This window comes from Vigna radiata, chromosome 8 (assembly GCF_000741045.1).
Source record: "Vigna radiata var. radiata cultivar VC1973A chromosome 8, Vradiata_ver6, whole genome shotgun sequence".
Classification (NCBI taxonomy): Eukaryota; Viridiplantae; Streptophyta; class Magnoliopsida; order Fabales; family Fabaceae; genus Vigna; species Vigna radiata.
The window spans coordinates 8340517-8360853 of record NC_028358.1 but is presented as its reverse complement, the minus strand read 5'-3'; the positions used below and the strand labels follow the sequence as shown (position 1 = coordinate 8360853).

At 32.9% G+C, this 20337-nt stretch overlaps 1 protein-coding gene across 1 annotated transcript; it reads right to left on the bottom strand.

Moving 5' to 3' along the window:
- Positions 1–7747: 7747 nt before the first annotated feature.
- LOC106769921 (proline-rich receptor-like protein kinase PERK8) lies at positions 7748–11321 on the bottom strand (the record flags this gene model as incomplete). The annotated part of the gene is given in 5 exon segments (XM_022785022.1): positions 7748–8272; positions 8721–9674; positions 10018–10132; positions 10971–11082; positions 11175–11321. Coding segments are annotated over 5 exon segments (1536 nt in total). The 3' UTR covers positions 7748–8044.
- Between the last annotated feature and the right edge of the window lie 9016 nt (positions 11322–20337).

The following is a 20337-nucleotide window of genomic DNA, read 5'->3' as shown; positions in this document are numbered from 1 at the left end:
ATCCTATCATTCCAGATTTCATTTTTCGGAATACATTAAAAAAAATCCAGACAATTTTTTGAAAGACAATCATGCCACTCCTATATTATGGAAATAATTTTCCACAAGTGTTTGAGAGGGTACAACGAGAGATTTGATAGGATGCAGGAAGTAATAACCTTTGGGGTTTGACGTTGACCCAATTCTTAATGCAAATTAGGGTGTTCCTTCCTCCACCACCACCTTTGCTCCTTCCACCTCCCCTAACTCCCTATAATTTTATTTTAATTACAAAATTATCCTTTTTACTTTTTTAGAAAATCCTAAATCTTTATCTCTCATTTTCACTCTCACAACAGCCCTTCCCCCTCCCCTCTTTTCACTGTCACAACATCCCCACCTCTAACTCTCATTTGCACTTTTTTCTCTCTCATTAATTTGTATTTTTATTTTAATGAACCTTTTTTATACAAAATATTTCATTAGTTTTTTAAGATTTTGTTTTTTAACTAAAGAACGAACCTTTTGTAAACTTCCATTATAGATGTTCTTAGATTTGAGGTGTAATTTATAACACCAAGTAATCATATTCATTCGTGTTTGAAATATTATATAAAAGTAAAATATATAGATAAAAATTTATTCACTAAAATCGCTAGATATATTTAAACAAGTTAATTAATAAATATTTTGAAAAAATAAGTAAAATAAACTTCTTTGAAAGCTAAAATTTAGTTTCGCACAAAAATTTTATATAAAATTTGAACATTTATAAACGAGTATTTTCTTTGAATTAAAAATAAAATTTTGCAAAAGTATATTAAGACTTATAGAAATAAAATTATTTTATTTTTCTTTCATAATGGTGAGTTAAAGATGAGAGGAAGGAAAGTTTGGTTGCTTGGGTTGTAGTGTTTGAAAGATATTATGGGTGGAGGTTTTTATTGAATAAAAGATAACGAGTGAGTGGGAGTTTTGGGCTGAGTAAAAAGAAGAGGAGATAAAGCTTGGAAGAGTTAGGTAGGTGGTTGGAAGGAGAAAGAAAGAAATAAGAGTAGAGGAAGAGATCTTTCCTAGCCTCGAGATGCAGTTAGATCCGAAGGAAAAAAGATAGGTTTTAGTTTCATTTTACAGTGAAACAGATGTGGACATCCGTTTGTCCTTCAACGGAGGTTCACATCCATTTTTCCTTCAATGGTGTACGATATTGACATCCGTATTAAAGGGCAAAAAAGGAATGGAGAGGTACACGAAATAGTATGTGGTGATGGAGGGAGTAACTCTCTGCAAATTATCTTGCTCCTTAGCCCATTTGCTATTGGGCCAACTTATCTTCGTAATGCAAATTATCTTGCTAGTTTTCCTTCACTAATATGCTTAGTAATGCATCATTGGTGTTAATCAAAGGGCTTTCACAAAGTATGGTGTTGATGGTGGTCTGGCTTATTTTGGCATTCATATATCCTAATCACTGAGAGGGTGTTGTTCCCTCCACCACCACTCCTTCTCCCTCCACCTCTTCAAAAATTTTTAAATGGCAATATTATCCTTTAATTTTTAACCATTTTATTTTTAACCTTATTTATTTACCAAATCCTAAATAATTCCTTTAATTTTTAACCATTTTACTTTTAACCTTATTTATTTACCAAATCCTAAATAATTCCTCACTTCCACTCTTAGCCCCATCCCCCAACTTTCTCTGACTCTTTCGCTCTTTTTGAGATCTGTTTCTTCCCACCTCTATCTCACTCTCTTCTTTTTTTCGGCGAGGTCCGTTTTTTCTCACCCCAACTCTTTCAATGTTGTGTTTTGTTTTGTTTTGTTCCGGTCACAAATATGTACTAGAGTATTTTCCATTAAATGTTTATTGAAATAAAAGGTGATTTCTTATTTACTATATCTAGCAGAGTATATTTTCAAGTATGGATTACCACTATTGCTTTTGTCACAGTTGAATTGAGGGAATTAATAATTCTAATATAACTATCATCATGACCAAGTTGAATGAATTATGAATTGATTGATTGTGAGTACCTGATGCATATGAAAACCTTTAGGAAAGAGGAATGTTAATACGTAGATTGAACGTGTATGATGTAGGGGAACTCATCTTAAGCACGTCAAAACTGTAAAATTTTAGGAAAATGGAGGAAGAAGAAGTGGTGATAGAAGAAGGAACACCCTCACTGAGATATTGAGGCTGAAGTGCTTGAAAGTGTGAGAACCATATGTATATGTATAACATATTTATATATTTATTATTATATTCCTATTAAGACTAATATAAAAAAACTCTATTATTCTTCTGTTAGGATATTTATCCTATTTATCATGATTATATTGTGTCTAGGGTTACTCTAATTATCATGATTATATTGTGTCTAGGGTTACTCTAATTATCATGATTATATTGTGTATAGGATTACTCTAATTATCATGATTATATTATGTCTAGGTTACTCTAATTATCATGATTATATTGTGTCTAGGTTACTCTAATTATTATGTTTATATTGTGTCTAGGTTACTCTAATTATCATGTACTCTTATATCAATTTATTATTATAAATAGAAGATTATGAGAGGGATCAATCAAGCCCTCTAGAATTATTTTAGAGTTTAATTCTCAAGTTCTTCATTTTCATTTGTCTTCATCCTTTGTCTTGGTATTAACATTTAAGAAAATACACAATAAAAAGTACCAAATAAATATAAATATAATACCTATCTATATCACATTTACAAATAAATAAAAAATAATTTATATTTATTAGCGGTTGTAATTCAAATACCTAATTCTGTTATTAGGTTTCTAGTTTTCTATTAGCTTGTATCTCTGCATATATATAAGCCCTGTAGACGTTCTATTTTTTAATGCAACGATTATTCTTTTGTGATATCCTGTTCATTGTCTTCATTCTCTGAGAGTGTCAGGTGAGGGTGTGGTTACATCTTTTCCATTAGTGGTATCCAGAGCCAAGGTCTCAGTATCTTGGGTGTGTGTGTGTTTCTCGTTGTTCTTCCGGTAAACTTGCTCTGTCGGTCGTCAGCTTCTGGTGCTTTGCAAGAAAGTTGTTCTTGGTTCGTTTTCTATGGCTGCTGATTTTATGTCTACACAATTTCCAATTCTTACAGAAAAGAATTGGAATCGCTGGAGCACTCAGATGAGGGTGGTGTTTCGTGTGCAAGGCATCAATAGTGTTATAGAAAGAACTAAAGTTGATCTCTCCGGCAAAGAAGGACAGGAAAAGGATCTCAAGCAGAAAGATGATAAGGCTCTAATGCTCATTCATCAATGCGTGGACGACACACACTTTGAAAAAATTCAGAATGCTACCACAGCGTAGGAAGCATGGGGTATCTTGGAACGCTGTTATTCAGGAGGCGAAAAGGTAAAGAAAGTGAGACTCCAAGCACTTAGAAGACAGTATGAGCATCTAGAATTGGAAGAAGGAGACCGAATAAGTGATTTTTTCAGTCAGATCATAACGATTGTCAATCAGATGAAAGCATACGGTGAAGCTATTACAGACACAATGATCATAGAGAAAATCATGAGGTCGCTCCCAGAAATGTTTGATCATATTGTAGTTGCCATCGAACAATCTAGAGATGTTGGAAAGATGAAAATAGAGGAGCTTCAGAGCTCTTTAGAAGCCTATGAGATGAGGAAGCGTGAAAGAAATTCAAAGCGCGATGATCGAGCTCTAAAGGTTAAGCATGTAAAAGGAGAAGAGAAAAGGAGGCCCAAGAAATGGGAAGGAGAACCAAGACGAGGGAAGTGGAAGAAAGAAGGCAGTAGCGCAGACACTGAAGAGCTCGAGGAAAAATCTGATTCAAGCGCATCTGATTCAAGAGATAAGAAACTCTCCAAGAAAGGTTTGAAAAAGAAGAAAGACAAAAGAAATATAGAATGTTTTAACTGCCATAAATATGGTCATTTTGCATCAGAATGTTTTCCAGAGAAAGCCAAAGAAAAGAAGAACAAGGAGAAGGAGAAGGAAGCACGCGTTGTCGAAGAAGACTCAGACACAGAAACATTGACACTGATGGTGATGACAGCAACGAAATATGTAAGACTAATAAACAAGAACTGGTATCTTGACTCAGGCTGTTCAAACCATATGACGTGCAACAGAGAGTGGCTTGTTAACTTCAATAGTGGAAAAAAGAGTAAGGTTAAATTTGCTGATGATAGTACTCTGAAGGTTGAAGGTGCTGGTGAAGTTGTTATCAACAGAAGGAATGACACTCAGGTTGTGATTTCAAACGTGCTATATGTGCCCGATATGAAGTGCAATCTTCTCAGCATCGGACAATTGGTAGAGAAAGGTTTTACTGTTATCATGGGCAATCGAAATCGTGTTGAGCTTTACGACAATAAGAGCAGATTGGTCTTGATCAGCAAAATCTCTGAGAACAGAACATTTCAGGTAAGTTTTGATGGTGCAGAGAATGTACAATGTCTATCAGTCGTGAACGAAGAAAGCTGGAAATGGCATTTGCGTTTCGGACATTTAAATTTCAGAGATTTATAGAGGCTTGAAGGAAAGGCTATGGTGAAAGGTATGCCACCCATTTCGTTACCTGTTGATGCATGTAAATCCTGTTTGGCAGGTAAACAACCAAGGAAAGCTTTCCAATCAAAAGTGGATATGAGATCAAAGGGATGCTTAGACATCGTACATTCAGATATTTGCGGACCTCTTGATGTTCTATCATTAGGAGGAAACAGGTACTTCATCATTTTCGTGGATGAATTCAGTCGTATGTGCTGGGTCAATATGATAAAAATGAAGGGAGAAGCACTAGAAGTTTTCAAGAATTACGTTGCTAACGTAGAAAGAGAAAGTTGAAAAACCTTGAAGATATTAAGAACTGATGGTGGGGGAGAGTTTACGTCTCATGCTTTTGAAGACTTCTGCCAGAAGAAAGGAATTAATCATGAGACTACAACACCTTATACTCCACAACATAATGCTTTGGTTGAAAGGAGAAATCGTAGCATCATGAACACTGCCAGGTGCCTGCTTAAGGAGAAGAACGTGCCACGAAACTTCTGGGCTGAAGCTATTGCGACAGCTGTATATCTTCTCAACAGGTGTCCAACAAAACGTATTAAAGGGAAGGTTCCACTGGAAATCCGGACAAGTATTACACCTTCTGTAAAACACTTAAAAGTTTTTGGTTCCCTTTCTTTTGCTCACGTTGCAGATCAGAAGCGCACTAAACTGGAAGACAAAAGCGAGCCAATGGTGTTTATGGGCTACCATTCTACTGGGGCGTATAAGCTCTACGATCCAAAGAAGAAGAAGATGATAATAAGTAGAGATGTTCTTGTCCTAGAGAAGGAATCCTGGGACTGGAATCATAAGTATGAGAGTTCGAAGAAAACCTTGATACATGAAACCTTTGATGATAACGATGAAGAAGGAACAGAAGCAGAATCTGAAACTGAGGATGTTTCGGGTAATGGTAGTAACATTAGAAATGGAGATCAATGACCAAGAAGACAAACTGTCAGATCAACAAGACTGTTAGACTATGAAGTATATTCTGATTCAGCAATTGATGAAGAAGGTAGCGTGATTCATATCGCTTTGATGGCTGAAGCAGAACCTGTGGGTGTTGAAGATGCTTTAAGACATCCGGTGTGGAAAAATGCAATGATAGAAGAGCTTAAATCCATTGAAAAAAAATGGTACGTGGCATTTAGTAGATCTTCCACCTGGTAAGTGCAGCATAGGTGTCAAATGGATATTTAAGAAGAAGCTGAATCCAGATGGGTCGGTATCAAAGTACAAAGCTCGTCTCGTAGCCAGAGGATTTCTGCAAAAGAAAGGTATTGATTTTGACGAAGTCTTTGCACCGGTAGCAAGGCTTGAAACCATACGTGTGGTGGTTGCTGTTGCATGTGCTCGAAGATGGAAAATCTTTCAACTCGACGTTAAGTCCGCCTTTCTCCATGGAGTGTTAGAAGAAGAGGTTTATGTTCAACAACCTCCTGGGTTTAAAGAGAAAGGCAATGAGGAGAAAGTTTACAGACTGCGGAAGGCTCTGTATGGTCTACGCCAGGCGCCCAGAGCTTGGAATAAGAAAATCGATTCATCTCTGATTAACCATGGTTTTGAAAAATGCAAGGTGGAGCATGGGGTCTATGTAAAAGAAACAGTAAAAGGTAACTTGCTAATTGTCTGTTTATATGTAGATGATTTGCTTGTGACAGGATCAAGATTGGAAGACATAGATGAGTTCAAGAAGAACATGAAAGACAACTTCGAAATGACAGACCTGGGAGAGTTGTATTATTTCCTTGGAATGGAATTCACACGAACTGAGGAAGGACTCGTAATGCACCAACAGAGATACGCGAAGGAAATACTTGAAAAATTTCATATGCACAAATGTAACCCTGCACGAAGTCCTCTGGAAGTCAACCTAAAGCTTGTAAGAAATGAGACTGAAGAGGAGGCAGACGAAACAAAGTTTAAACAAATTGTTGGATCCTTGAGATTTCTTTGTAACAGCAGGCCTGATTTAATGTTTAGTGTAGGATTGATAAGCAAGTTTATGTGCCAACCAAAGAAGAGTCATATGGATTCAACAAAACGCGTTCTCAGGTATATCAAGGATACAACGGGTTACGGGATAATGTTTCCTTTCGGAAGCTAGAGAAGCTGTTTGAAAATCACTGGGTTCTGTGATGCAGACTATGGAGGCAACACTGTGGAAAGAAGAAGCACATCTGGGTTCATCTATTTTGTGAATGGAGCTCCTGTGTCGTGGTCATCCAAGAAGCAATCTGTCGTTGCCTTGTCCAGCTGCGAAGCCGAGTACGTCGCAGGATGCTACGCTGCCTGTCAAGGAGTCTGGCTCGAAGAATTGTTAACTGAATTGAAGATCGTCCTTGAGAATCCTGTGGAGCTGAAGATGGATAATACCTCTGCCATAAATCTTGCCAGAAACCCAGTAAGTCACGGGAGGAGTAAACACATTGAAGTGAAATTTCACTTCTTAAGAGATGTCGTCAATAAGGAGAGGATCAAATTGTTTTACTGCAAATCCACCGAGCAATTAGCGGACCTGTTTACAAAATCCATAGCTGTTGACAAATTTGAAGTCATGAGAACTAAGATTGGAATTGTATCTCTCTAGGTTTTGAATTACGGGAAAGTATTAGCAGTTGTAATTCAAATACCTAATTCTGTTATTAGGTTTCTAGTTTTCTATTAGCTTGTATCTCTGCATATATATAAGCCCTGTAGACGTTCTATTTTTTAATGCAACGATTATTCTTTTGTGATATCCTGTTCATTGTCTTCATTCTCTGAGAGTGTCAGGTGAGGGTGTGGTTACATCTGTTCCATTAATATTATCGTCTGCTATATAAAAATATTTGAGATCTGAATTATTTATTATTCTAATAAACAAAATCAATAATATTTTGAAATCACTGGAAAAACTTATAAGTGTCAAAGTTGATCAAATTCGATAAAATTAATTTAATAGTTCAACTTTATCAATCATGGTGAACTCAAAAAAATAAAAATATAACAAGAACTTGGTTTAACTCAAGTGAGTAAAATCCAATAATAATAAGAACATAAAAAGCGAGTAAGAAATTGTCAAAATGTAAAAGTAATTTCTTTTTAATATATAAAAAGTAAAACTATATTACAAGAATTTAAAATATATTTAAACCTAAAATGAATTAACTTTTTTTTCTCTTTTATAATCTAAAAGCATATCTCATTTTCTAAACCAAACATATCTCTCTCCTATTTTTTCCTTCATAAACCAAAGAAAATAGGTTTGGTGGGTAAAATTTGAACGAGATTTTCAATGAGTAGTTCAAAATTCGGTACAAACAGCCATGCATATAAGTGTTTTAGAACTTCTATTGTTTTAGAACTCTAGTAGGCACAGATATACTACAAACTTTCTTCACTAGCACATCTATTTGGAAACATGGTATCACATGAATATCTGTGTTGTTCTGTTGCACCTCATACAAGTAAAGTGGGTAGAACAGTAATGATCATGCCTAGCCATCAGGGAATGATCATTCACTTCCAAAATCATTTTCTTCAATCTCACTTCCATCATAGGATATGGAGTTGTTATTTACACTTGGTTCAGAGCTAGTAGTGCTGCTTGTGGCAAGTGGGGAATCAGAAACACTCACTGTCCTGCTCTTTGAGGAACTACCTGATCTCACACTGTACATAGAGGAAGCTGGAATGCTTGTCACAAGAGGCCGCAGATTGCCCTGGATGCTTCTCCTTATGTCCTGTGGAAGACAAACCAAGCACACTCTTGTAACTTGCCTAATTTGAAACACAAGTATATTGCATTATAATGTTTAAAGCTGTAATCTAATTCAGATCCTCAGCAATCTTTGTTTTTGTCCACATTTTGTTGCAAGTTCTAACATACTTCCACTATATATCAGTATTAATGTTAATATCTATTTACTGAAGCAACAAAATCTATACTTTATATTCATTATGTTACTTGATATCGTGCATGAATAAATTTGCCTTGATTTATATGAACATGCCATTGACATCTAAAGAACAGAAATGACTATTGAAGTTACTGGCTTTTAATATCACCAAGATTAAGCATCTGTAAGCATTAATATCTTCATTCTCGTGATGTTGTATTCATCAACCAAAACTTCATAATCTAATTGATTTCAGATGAAACATGAAAAATGGAATAAATGGAAGACGTACCATATGTCTCATTGCCATATCCAAAGACTTCTTTGAAAGAGTAGTTCCGAATCCAGAGGTAGCAGAAGAAGATTTTCCGTAGGCATTGTCACGAGAAGAATGATGGTCATCATGTTTTGGGGGAGCCAGCTTCCTCATGTTCACTACTCTCTCAACCATCTTTGTCCCAATCACAACTGGGCTTTCATCATTAGCATCGGTGAAACGAGCTCTGCTCAAAACTTGCATAGAGGTGTGATTATTGTGGACCAACCCTGTTGAAGTTCTTCCTTTGGTAGGGGTACTTGCCTGCCTTCTAGATTTTCCATTGCTACTGGCGTCAACAGAAGATGATCTAGAATTTGGCGCTGCAGGCCTAGTCCTTGTGGCTGAAGCTGGTCTATCTATCAATGATGTCTTCAAATTTGGAGGAGCATCAAGAGAGAAACCAGGCATTTGAGAGGGTTCCCAGGGTCTAGATCTGACCGATGGAGAGCTGCCACGTGATGGCACCGGATTCTTAGCAGCTGGAGGGCCAGGGCGTGCCTTTGATGCTGATGAAGGCCTAGTAGGAGGAGCAGATACTCCAAATGCCTTTGATGGAGTTGATGATCTAAGTGTTGGTGTTGCTGATCTTTGAGATGTCTTGGGGGGTGCCAAGGAAGGCCTTGTAGTAGTAGGTGTTGAGGACCTGGAAGTGGATCTTGTAGGAGTGGAAGATCTCCCTGGTGGAATTGATGACTTTGCAGATGTTATGGTAGCCCTAGAGGTAGGTGTGGAGGGCCTAGAGGATTTGGCTGTTGAAGGTAATGTTGGCCTTCCAGAGGGGGTTGAAGATCTTGAAGTAGCTGAGGTTGGAGCTCCAGATGATGAAGGTCTCCTACCAGATGTGAAAGAACCTATTCCTGGCACTGATGCATGATGCTTGGAAACTATATTGCTTCTTGAACCAGGTTCTGATTGGATATTAGCCACCTGAGATACAGAATACAACATAAGAAGAAAGTGGAAAACATTTCATCAATTAAAGCTACCAAAAAAGGAGAATATATTACTAGCAAATGAAAGCAAGATTTAAACCTACCAAACAGTATTTTGAACAAATGTTTTATCATTAGTTCAAGTTTATAAGGAATCACAAAAATTGATGAGCCTCACTTATGATTTAATGAATTTTACATATGGTTTCGTAACTTTAAATAAATTTTAACTAATAACAGACACAATTGTGTAGAAAAAGTCTATGTTATGAGTATGTGCTTCCAACTAATTTGATATGGTTTAGCAACATCTAAAAATCATACACAATGGTGCTTACCCTAGGTTTCAAAGCTGTTGGTCGAGCATTATGAGTCTCCTGTTCACTCTTCACTGACATTTGTGACTCTTTCTCTAAAGTAGGAAAAAGAGGTGAATCTGGTGGCGCAAGAAGCCTGGTAACAGAAAACTTCTAGTTAATACAATGCAATCATGATGGACCAAAATGGTAATGTAATATAGATGCAGAAACTATGAATGAGGTCAAATACAAAGGTGCTAATATATGTGTTATGCAACTTGGCTCTTCTCAGTATGCAGGGTAATTGCTATAGAATAGCATACCAGAAAAGTTCAATAAACGAAAGGATGAATGCACTGTGCAAAAAATATAGACTTCGTTTCTGATTCCTCCTCTAAAGGTTTGCATTTGAATCATAAAAGATTAAGATTAAGGTGATCATAGATTTTCTTCTCAGCGAACTGGCATCAATGTAACAAGAAGACACGTGAAAAGTATTATGATTTGTTTCTTAGGAGAAACATTCAGCACATATTCAAGCACGCATTGGAAATCACAAAACTCCATTGATTGCAGGGAGAGTGTGATTTCAGATAAAATATTTAAGAAACAAATTAATTATGAATTATTTATACCGAGTGGTTGATAAGAACAGGAACATAAAGGTGGAAGTTGGAGTTAGATGTGCAACCAGAACTTGTCAATGACAAAATTGAAGAGGATAAGAATACTTTTCAGCTTCGAATGGGGACAGCTGAAAAACTCAACAATGCACTTTAATCATTCTAAAAAATTCGCGAATCATGGAGTTTCACTTTTTCTATTATGACAGCTTCCATCTAGACTTGGAGAATTTCTAAACATCAAACTTTACACAAAAGCAAATGCTCAAGAAAACCTTGGTTCAATTAACTAGAATATTCAAGATCTGTAAACTAACAAATCCAAATCACGCACACCACCAGCAATCAAAAGTTGAAGTCGAAGATTACCATTCATAGTCAGACTTGTCATTCTCTGAATTCAAGAACTCTTCAACCCCATGCTTCCTTGGTGGCACCGAAGACACGATCTTAGAATTTATGGAGCCCCCATGATTGGATTCTGTGGTCAAATAACATGACACAGAAAGGCATCGTTAATGGATTATAGAACACAACAAGTGCCACAAAAAACATGACACGAGAAAAACATACCCAGATTGGACAAATCAAGTTCTTCGGAGTTTTGAAGGAGAAGAAGGCTGTTTATCTCATTCTCTTTCTCTCTCCTCCTCATCTCGAGGAACAAAGAGAGCTCTTCATCTCTCTCCTTCATCACCATCACCTCAGCTTCTCTTCTCTCTAGATGCAAAAAGAAAAAAAAAAATCACGCTTAGATTATCCCTTCAAGCCAAAAACCAAGTGCAAATCACCAAAGCCTCATACTTTCAGCCAAAACTTAATGATCGAAAGCCTAAAAATTGACATGACGAAAGATGATCCAAAAGGGTATGGTAAAAAGGCACTCAACAACTGTCAATTACCGTTATGCAAGGAAATAAAATTTGGGTCAGCACAGAAATTTTCTGCAACAAGCTTAAGCTAAGAACTCAGCTAGTGTTGGATGAAGAGTTGAGTCACGTGGAGAAGGAGGATTGAGTGGCGTCTGTTTGCGTTAGAAGAAGAAGAAGAAGAAGAACCTATTTTTATTCAAAACGTTTGATTTGGTGATTGATGAAGTGCCTTGACAAGGTTGGACGTTGCAGTTGCAGTTGCTGTGCAACTTTGTCTGGTTGGCATTCAGATGTTTGAAAACGGAAGACATGTAATAATAAAAACAAAAGATTTGAATTCAATTTCTGAAAGGTTTATTTATTTGTTTCGCTGACACAATTAATGCCTTTTATTAAAATATTTTGCTTTGATTCTATTTTGCTTTGTAAGTAAAGTTTGTCCACTGGTTTTGAAGCTAATGACAATGCTGCCACTCCAGAAAAATTGTTTGAAATGGTAGAAAATTAAACACAGAATATTTACAATATTTCTTTATAATTTTTATTTTAATTTTAAAGTTCTATAAAATATATATCTTAATAATTTTTATTTATATTCAACTTTTTAAATTTTAAAAAAAAATATATTGTTATGATTCAAAAGTTTGTTTAAGATTTTAGAATATTAATATAACGTGAACATGTTTCAATGAAATGTTATATAAGACTCAAATTTTAATTTTATGATATTAATTATGATAGTTGTATTAGGATGACCTAAGATGTATTTATAATTGGTAGAAAATTAAATTCAACAAGCAATTTAAACGCATCCCATGATTTCAAAGAAGAAAAACTTAATCTAAAGACTTTATTATTTAATGCAAGAAATATTACCAAACAAAATCAATGGTGTTTACATCTCATACAAGTTTTTAATAAATCTTTGCCTTTTTATCTATTTATTTAAGAAGATAAAATATAATTAATATTTTATCAATAATAAATGAAGAAAATACGCTTAAAAGGATAATAATTAAACGATGATAAACTTATAAAATAAAAAATAAATTTTCTTACAAAAAAAAGACAGATAACAAAGAGATAACAAAGAATAACATGATGATGTTAGCTCAGATTAAACTATACGAAGGGGAAATAAATACAAAAAACATGACCGGGACATTTTCTTAGAACTTTCAAAAATTTATTTCAATAATATGTAAAGAAAAATTTTACACCGACAAAGGCTTTTAAATAATTTAATTAAATAGTAAAAGAAAAGTGAGAAAATTTAAAAAAAAAATCGATTAAACTGTTGATGTAATGAGAAATAAAAAAGAAAAAGTTATGGAATAAAAAGTCATAAACATTTATGAAACAATAACATTATTCTCATGTAAATAGCCTGTAAATAACAACTGCATGCCCAAAAAAGAGTAAAATTATAAAACTAAAACACAGAAAATGGGCTAAAAAAGATGTTACAACTGAGTAAATAAGTATGAATAAGTATCTCTAGTATTAATTATGAGTTGACATATAGTAATTTTTCGTATAATTAAGGTACCAAACTTGTTAACAAAAAGCTAGGTTGAGATTCATTTGTTTAGGTATCTTTTACCCTTTTCTTAGTGGTTAGCATAACGTGCCAAACTAAGTTAATTAATGGCTAGTCTTTTATTTTTATTATTGGATAATTTGAAACATGTAGGGCATTATCATTCCATGAAAAAATGAGTTCAGAAAAAGAACAAATGCATGAACCTATGTACTAAAAAGTGAAAAATAAAAATAAAAGAGAACAATAAACATAAATTCTGTCCTTTTTGTAATAGCATAAAAAAGGGTGAATCACAATCACTTTTGTCCTTCTTGCCATTTCTTCACTAAGCATTACTCAATTAGTTGGTATTTGGCTATAAATGAGTTAAGTGCCCACAACACATTCTTCCATTTTAGACTATTTATCCTTTCAAATGAAAAAGCATATCAATTCAATGACTCCATTCTTTTTATAGGGTGCTCAACTTTGCCTTGCAAAATATAAAAAAGGTTAAATATAAAAAAGGTTGAATGGGAGAGGTTTCCAACTCCTAATTTAGACCTAATATTTTATATATTATTACAAAGGCATAGTCTAACAAATGTTTAAAATTCTAGTAAGTATTCAAGTGAATGTAAATTTTATCTTGTTAAATTAATTTTGTGAGATTAAATTTATTTTGAGTTCACTATTTAATACAATATAAAAATTTAGTGTTTATTTACACCTAGAATACTCAATGTGAGAATTGAAAATAATTCAATAATAATGATACAATTTAATGATTCTAATATATATTAAAGTAATATAATTTATTTTTAATACAATTTCATCACTAAATTTGTTAATAAAATCAATTTAATCTCATTTATAAAAATACTTTATATATTATATATATAGTTTATAAAAAAATGGACAAAGACATTCTCTAATGCACATCACCACATGTAGCATCAATGTTATGACCCAATGGAGTATCAATAATTTAATGATTTGTGATATAGAATGATTCAAAATTGAAATAGGTTAATTGGGTGGAAATTCAAAGTTGGGGGGTAAGAAGGTAAGATGGGAGTCCCACGTTTAAAAAATTATGATGGGTCAAAGATGAAACGTGGGCTGTTGGATTCCTCGAGATGTAGAAAAGAAGGATCGGACGGTGGTAATGGGAGAGAGAAGATGGGTCCTCGTAAATCGTGCGGTTCAAAATTTGGATTGGAGGAAGACGCTCCTCTGATTTTGAGGGTCCCATTGGAAAGGCATAGATGTTTGTTTAATGAATTTGCATATAACATTTATGATTGGCTCTGAACTGCTCAACCATCATCACTGAATCAATGCCCCCACACCCTGCCAGGTTTCATCACCCATCATAAATAATTTCTTTTTCATTTAATTTTTTTTAAACAAATATATTATTGTTCCTATTATAAGTTTATGTATTCAAAAAATAATTACACTTTTATTAAATCTTTTATGTTTTTTTTTATAAATTATACATTTTATTTTCTTTGAATAAGTTATTTTGTTTAACTTAATTTCTCTACATTAATTAAATTTAATTTTTATTTTGATTTAAAAATAATAGAATGTAATGATAGATTTGAGAATCTAATTGATAGATATTTTAAAATAATGAGGTGAATATCTTATTTTAAAATAATTTGATAATATAAATAGAATTTCTTAAATTCATCTTATTACTTAAAACACAAACCATTTCTTTAAAACTCTTCTTTCAAGTTCTCTTCTTTCTAAGAGTTCTGAGTCCTTGATCATTTGTTTGACGATCAGGAAGTTCTTAAGAGGTCATAGCTGAATAATCTTCATTTCTACTCGATCAGTTTTTGGCATAGAACAAGTAAGTTTCGATTTCTTTTTCCTTTCGTTCTTAAGTTTGAGATCATGCTTAGTGATCTCTTGTCGCATGTGTTTCTTTATCTCTTTTCCTAGTTCTTTGTTGGTTAGAGGTTCTAAGGACTCTCTTTAATTACAATTCTGTGTTTTGTAGGTGTTTCTAGAGTTCCTTCAACTTTAAAGCAAGGGTTTCAACGTTAATAGAGCTTAGTAGCTTCAGTGTAAGGTAAGGGAAGCTTGTGTTATTTTGATAATTTAGTATTTGAGAATGAAAGGATGTTTTGGTAGTTTATGAAATTGATACATGTTGTTAAATTTTGATAAAATGGTTGTTATTAGTTTTGGAGTGTTTTAGAATGATGATTCTTGATTTAATGATGTTGGTATGTATTACTAGTTTTGTTTGAAACTAATTCTGGTTATGAATGTTGTTCTTTGGATATGAGATGATGTCAAATCTGTTATAGTATTGAGGAGAAGTCGTTGGGCTAAGTTATAAGTCATTTCTAGGTCTAAAATGGAGTGTTGATAGATGAAAATTTGAAGTACAGGTTGGATGAGTAAAACTGACTTTTTGGTTTTGTTCTAAGGTCATTTAGACTGGTTGAGACCTTGAAATTGCAGAATTCTGGTGTAAAAGACAGTGGTTAATTATTGATGGTGTTTTTGCATTATTTTTGGTTCTTTTATGTCTTGTTCACTTGAGTGGATTTGGGGGAAAGTAATTGAGAGGATTTGATGACAATTTTTGTTGTTGTTTATTTGAATAGATTTGAAGGTAAGTGAGAGTGAATTTGGAAGTAAATTTTTTTAATCTGTCACATAAATAAAATCCTATACTAATTCTCACAAATTTTACTTCCAAATCTACTCTCACTTACCTCCAAATCTATTCAAATAAACAACAAAAAAAATTACCTTCAAATTCTCTCAAATCCTCTCAATTACTCTCCCTAAATCCACTCAAGTGAACAAGGCCTTAAGGAGTTTTGAAGAGTGAAATCTTAAATGAGTAGGTTTGTGCTTTAATGGATAGTTTGAGGTTAGTGGTTATGTTCTTTCTAATTGGTTTCAACCCCTATATGGCTAAATTGTGGATTAGAAGGAGAACTGAGATTAGGTAGTCTAGAGTAGTCAAACTGGTTTGTGGAAGTTACTTTAAGTTATAAACTCATTTTTAAATGCTTCATACTGCCTAGGAGGTCATAAGGATTAGTTAAATATGTATGGGAAGTAGCTAAGGTCAAATTAGAAGTAGGAAAGTTTTTGGAATGGCGCCCGAACGCCCCTCTTTGGATGCCTGAGCGCCACATTTCCAGTGACCAGGGCGTTGAGCGCCCGTTTTTGGCGTTGAGTGTTAACATTCCAGGAGCTCTGGTGCTGAGCGCCCCTTTTCTGGCATTGAGCTCTACTTTATAGGTCTTAGTCTAGGTTGTTTCAAGACATCTTGTGATGTTTTATTACATTATTTTCTGGTGTTTTGATGGATACTTAGTGGTTTTATTTGATTGCTTACAATGTTTATATGATGTTATAAATGTGAATGAAAAATTGTGGAAAAAAGTTCCAAGGAGGAACTTCTTATTGTTGGTTTCAAGTGTTGTAAGTATGAATGTAGGGAGCTTAGTCTTGGGTTTCATCCTAACACTCTAATGATCATCTATTCTAAAACAGAAAAGGGTGAGACATGTGGTGAGAGTAACAAGAGATCCTAGTTTAGAAGTTTTACCTTGGCCTAAGGTGTTGGTTAATAAACTAACATTATGTTGTAGCTTGGCCTAAGCTGTTGGTTAGAATTTAACTATTACGTGTTTTTTTTGTTTTATTAGCTTGTCGTGCTTGTTTTCTTCATGCTTAGATTGTATTGTTTGTTCGTGCATCGACTATGATCATTTGACGGGTGTGAATAGAGGGTGATGACGTATCAATGGAACAAGCCTTAGGTGTAGAAGGTACTGACACTTAAATATTTATTTCTTACATATTGTGTTTAGTTATATTAAAAGATCTTTGTATATAGTTTTGAGTTAACGTTTGTGTATAAAATTTAATTTATGATTATATTAAACGATTGTAATGAGATTGTAATGAAATTTTTTTATCCTTAGTCTTGTTAACGGTTCTATATTATTAATTACATGATAACTCCTTTATATAATATTTATATCATATGAATAAAATGTTATAATAGAAAATTAAATAAATTATAAATTACGTAAAAAAATATCTTATGATTTCATAAATGATAAATGATAAGCATCTAACAGATTATTTTAGATCAATTTATTAAATATTTTTGTGTCATTCAAACTAAGTTATCAATCCCATTCTATAATAATCTCAATTCAAATAAAAGTGTAAAAAAAAAGGTTCATTTCTATTATTATAAAACATTTTTGTAAATCACACTTTCAACTTCTGTAGATGTGCCGTTACTTAATTTTTTATTCGTGTGAAAAAAAAAATAATTCTTCAGTTGTTTAGAAGCTCTTGTTCCATAAAAGTAATTTAAAATACCTTTTTAAACAATTTTTTGGAGACAATTTAATTCTTAAAATGTGTTATCTATGAGGTAGATTTTTAAGAGAGTAAATTACGTTTCTTTTTGTAAAATAGAAAAAACAAATGTTAGTATTATGTTATGAGGTGGTTCTTTTTTGTATTAAAAGGTGTGTGCACCCTCTTTCTCTACATATTTGAGTATATAATCTTTTATCCATTTTTAACTTTTTCTTAAAGCTTTGCTAAAACAAATATTTTCAAATCCTTTCTCCATTGAATGTATTTTCAAGCCTTTATTTCTTACTAACAACAAATTTAGTTTATATTGTGACTTTTAAAGTATTTACTTTGCTTTGAACTCCTCGCCAAGAAAAGCTACATTGATGTTGGAAGCAATGTATTGAGCGGTTAAAGAATAACTTGGTAAGTTAAAAATATTTAAGTATATTTTTAATTAAAAATATTTTGAAGAATATTCTTATTGATGCTAAGTTAATTGAACTAAACTATGTATCTTAAGAGCATAAATGAATATATTATAGCAATCAAGTGTTTTAGGATAAAGAGAATATGTGATTTACTTTAATATGGATAAATAAATTGTTTGTTTTTAACATTAGAGAAGTTATCGTAATACTAATATATCTATGGGAGGATCAATGTAATTTATTCATCACAAATTTAAATTTAAATTTTTGGATTTTAATTTCAATCCATTTAATTACATTTTAATCATATTAGATCTATATTTGGATTTTGAAAATCCAAAATCAAAATGAGTTTAAATTGACTAAAGGCGGTTGATGCCAGATTAAACTAAGTTAACTTGACTCCAAGGTTAAACAAACTTAATTCGGGCCAACAGTTGAGCTAAGTTGGCCCAAGATAAAGATCAAAGCAAATCGACCTAGATAGTCGAGTCTCCCGAGCTAAAAATCGAGACGAGTCGATTTGAAATAAAGATGGAGGCTAGTTATTTTGGGACGAAGGTTAAATCGAGTTGGCTTAGACCAAAAGGTCAAGCCATGTTGATCGAAGCAAAAAAAAAATGAGTTGAGTTGGCTCAATATGAAGATTGACTTGATTTGGTCTATGTCGAAGGTCGAGCCGAGTCAGTCTGTGTTGGAGGTTGAGCTGAGTTAGCTTGTTCCGAAAGTTAAGTCGGGTTGGTTAGAGCCAAAGGTCAAGAAAAATCATCTCGGTCAAAAGTCAAGACGAGTTAACCCAGATCGAAAGTTGAGACGTGTAAACTCAGACCAAAGTTCAAGATGAGTCATCCGAGTAAAATGTCAAGATGAGTCGAGTAAGGTGAAGGATTAAGTGAAGTCATAGGATCCAAGGTATAGCCGAGTCATCTTGGACCCAAGGTCTAACCGTGTCATCGAAACCAACAAGAACCTAAATTAAACTGAGTTTATCGAAGTGAACTCAAGTTAATTCTGACCAACGTTGAAGTGAGACAACCCAAACTTAAGTCAAACCGAATAAACTAAACTTAAGTCGACATAAGTTGATTTGAATCCAGAACAAATTGAGTTAAGCTATGTTTAATTAGTCTAATAATAAAATATATTAATTGAGTATCATTAAATTTTATCTAATTGATAAAGTGGATTGAATCTAAATTTAATCCAATATAAATTAAATTAAATTTAAATTATATATAGACTTATTTTGAAAATTATAATATTTAACTAGTCTATGCAGTTTTTTTTTTTAATTTAGTTGGTTTTAGAAGTGTCCTTTCATCAATGAGAAAAGTGTGGGCAGAAGGGAATTTTATTTCCCAAAAGACCAACTCATAGGTGTGGACAACTCTATGTGAAAATTAAAAAGAGCATAAGTAGAAACAGACATGTGATTAAGGTTGAGATTTTTAGATTCATACAACTTTTACTTTGTAGCTTACATATATGGAAAAACGCTTTCTTCTTTTCTTTTACTTAGTAGTGGCACAAATGCACTTATATACTTCCACCTCCTACTTAGGCAAATATTTCCTAAAAGCAAAACTTTGAAATTTAAAATATTGATTGAATATGTGTTTAAAGAAATCTAATGTAATTAAAACCGAATATAGCTTATTTTATAATAATAAAAACAGTAATTTCAAAATTTACAAAGAATAATAAAAATTTTGTTGCTTTGCAAAGAGTAAAGTCATACCTACTAATTTACATAACTAGATACTTTTGATACTCAATGATTTATAGAAGTAAATATTTAGAAATCACTAAATCAAATTACTCTAGTATTTGAAATATAGAAATAAATTATATAAAGAAAAAAGAAAGGAAGAATTAGCTATGCGATGTTGTTTTTGTATTTTGAAAAAGATGATGAGAACTCATTTTCTACAAACCTGACAGCATATTCAGGTCCATCACTTCAATAAACTTTTTGTTTCAACTTGGAAACAATTGGTACAGCAATTATTACTTAATAATCATCACAATATTTTTTCCCACAACTATCATTTCTTTTAATTTGAAAGTAATTCCATTTATATTTTAAAAGAGTGAAAAGAAATGATTCAGTTCAAATTAGGAATGAATAGAGAGAACTTTTTAACCAGTTTAAGTTTAACCCACAAAACCCATCTTTTGGGCTTTGTTCTTATTAATGGATTTGAGGGAAATGATTTAGGGAGATGATTTGAGTGGATTTGAATGGATTTGAGGGTAATTTTGTTGTTGTTTTTTTGAGTAGATTTGTGGGTAATTGAGAGTGGATTTGAGGGTAAAGTTTGTGAGAATTAGTGTAGGATTTGATTGATGTGATAAAATTAAAAAATTTGTTTAATTGGTAGAAATGAAAGATTACCAAAATGCCCCTAGTTATTTTAGTAATATAAAATGTTATTTTTTAATGTTATATTTAAATGTATAAATGTTAATAAAGAAAGGAAATTAGTTAATAATAAGTCAAATTAATTTTTAAAATATTAAAAAAATTATAATAAAGTAAAATAAATATTTTT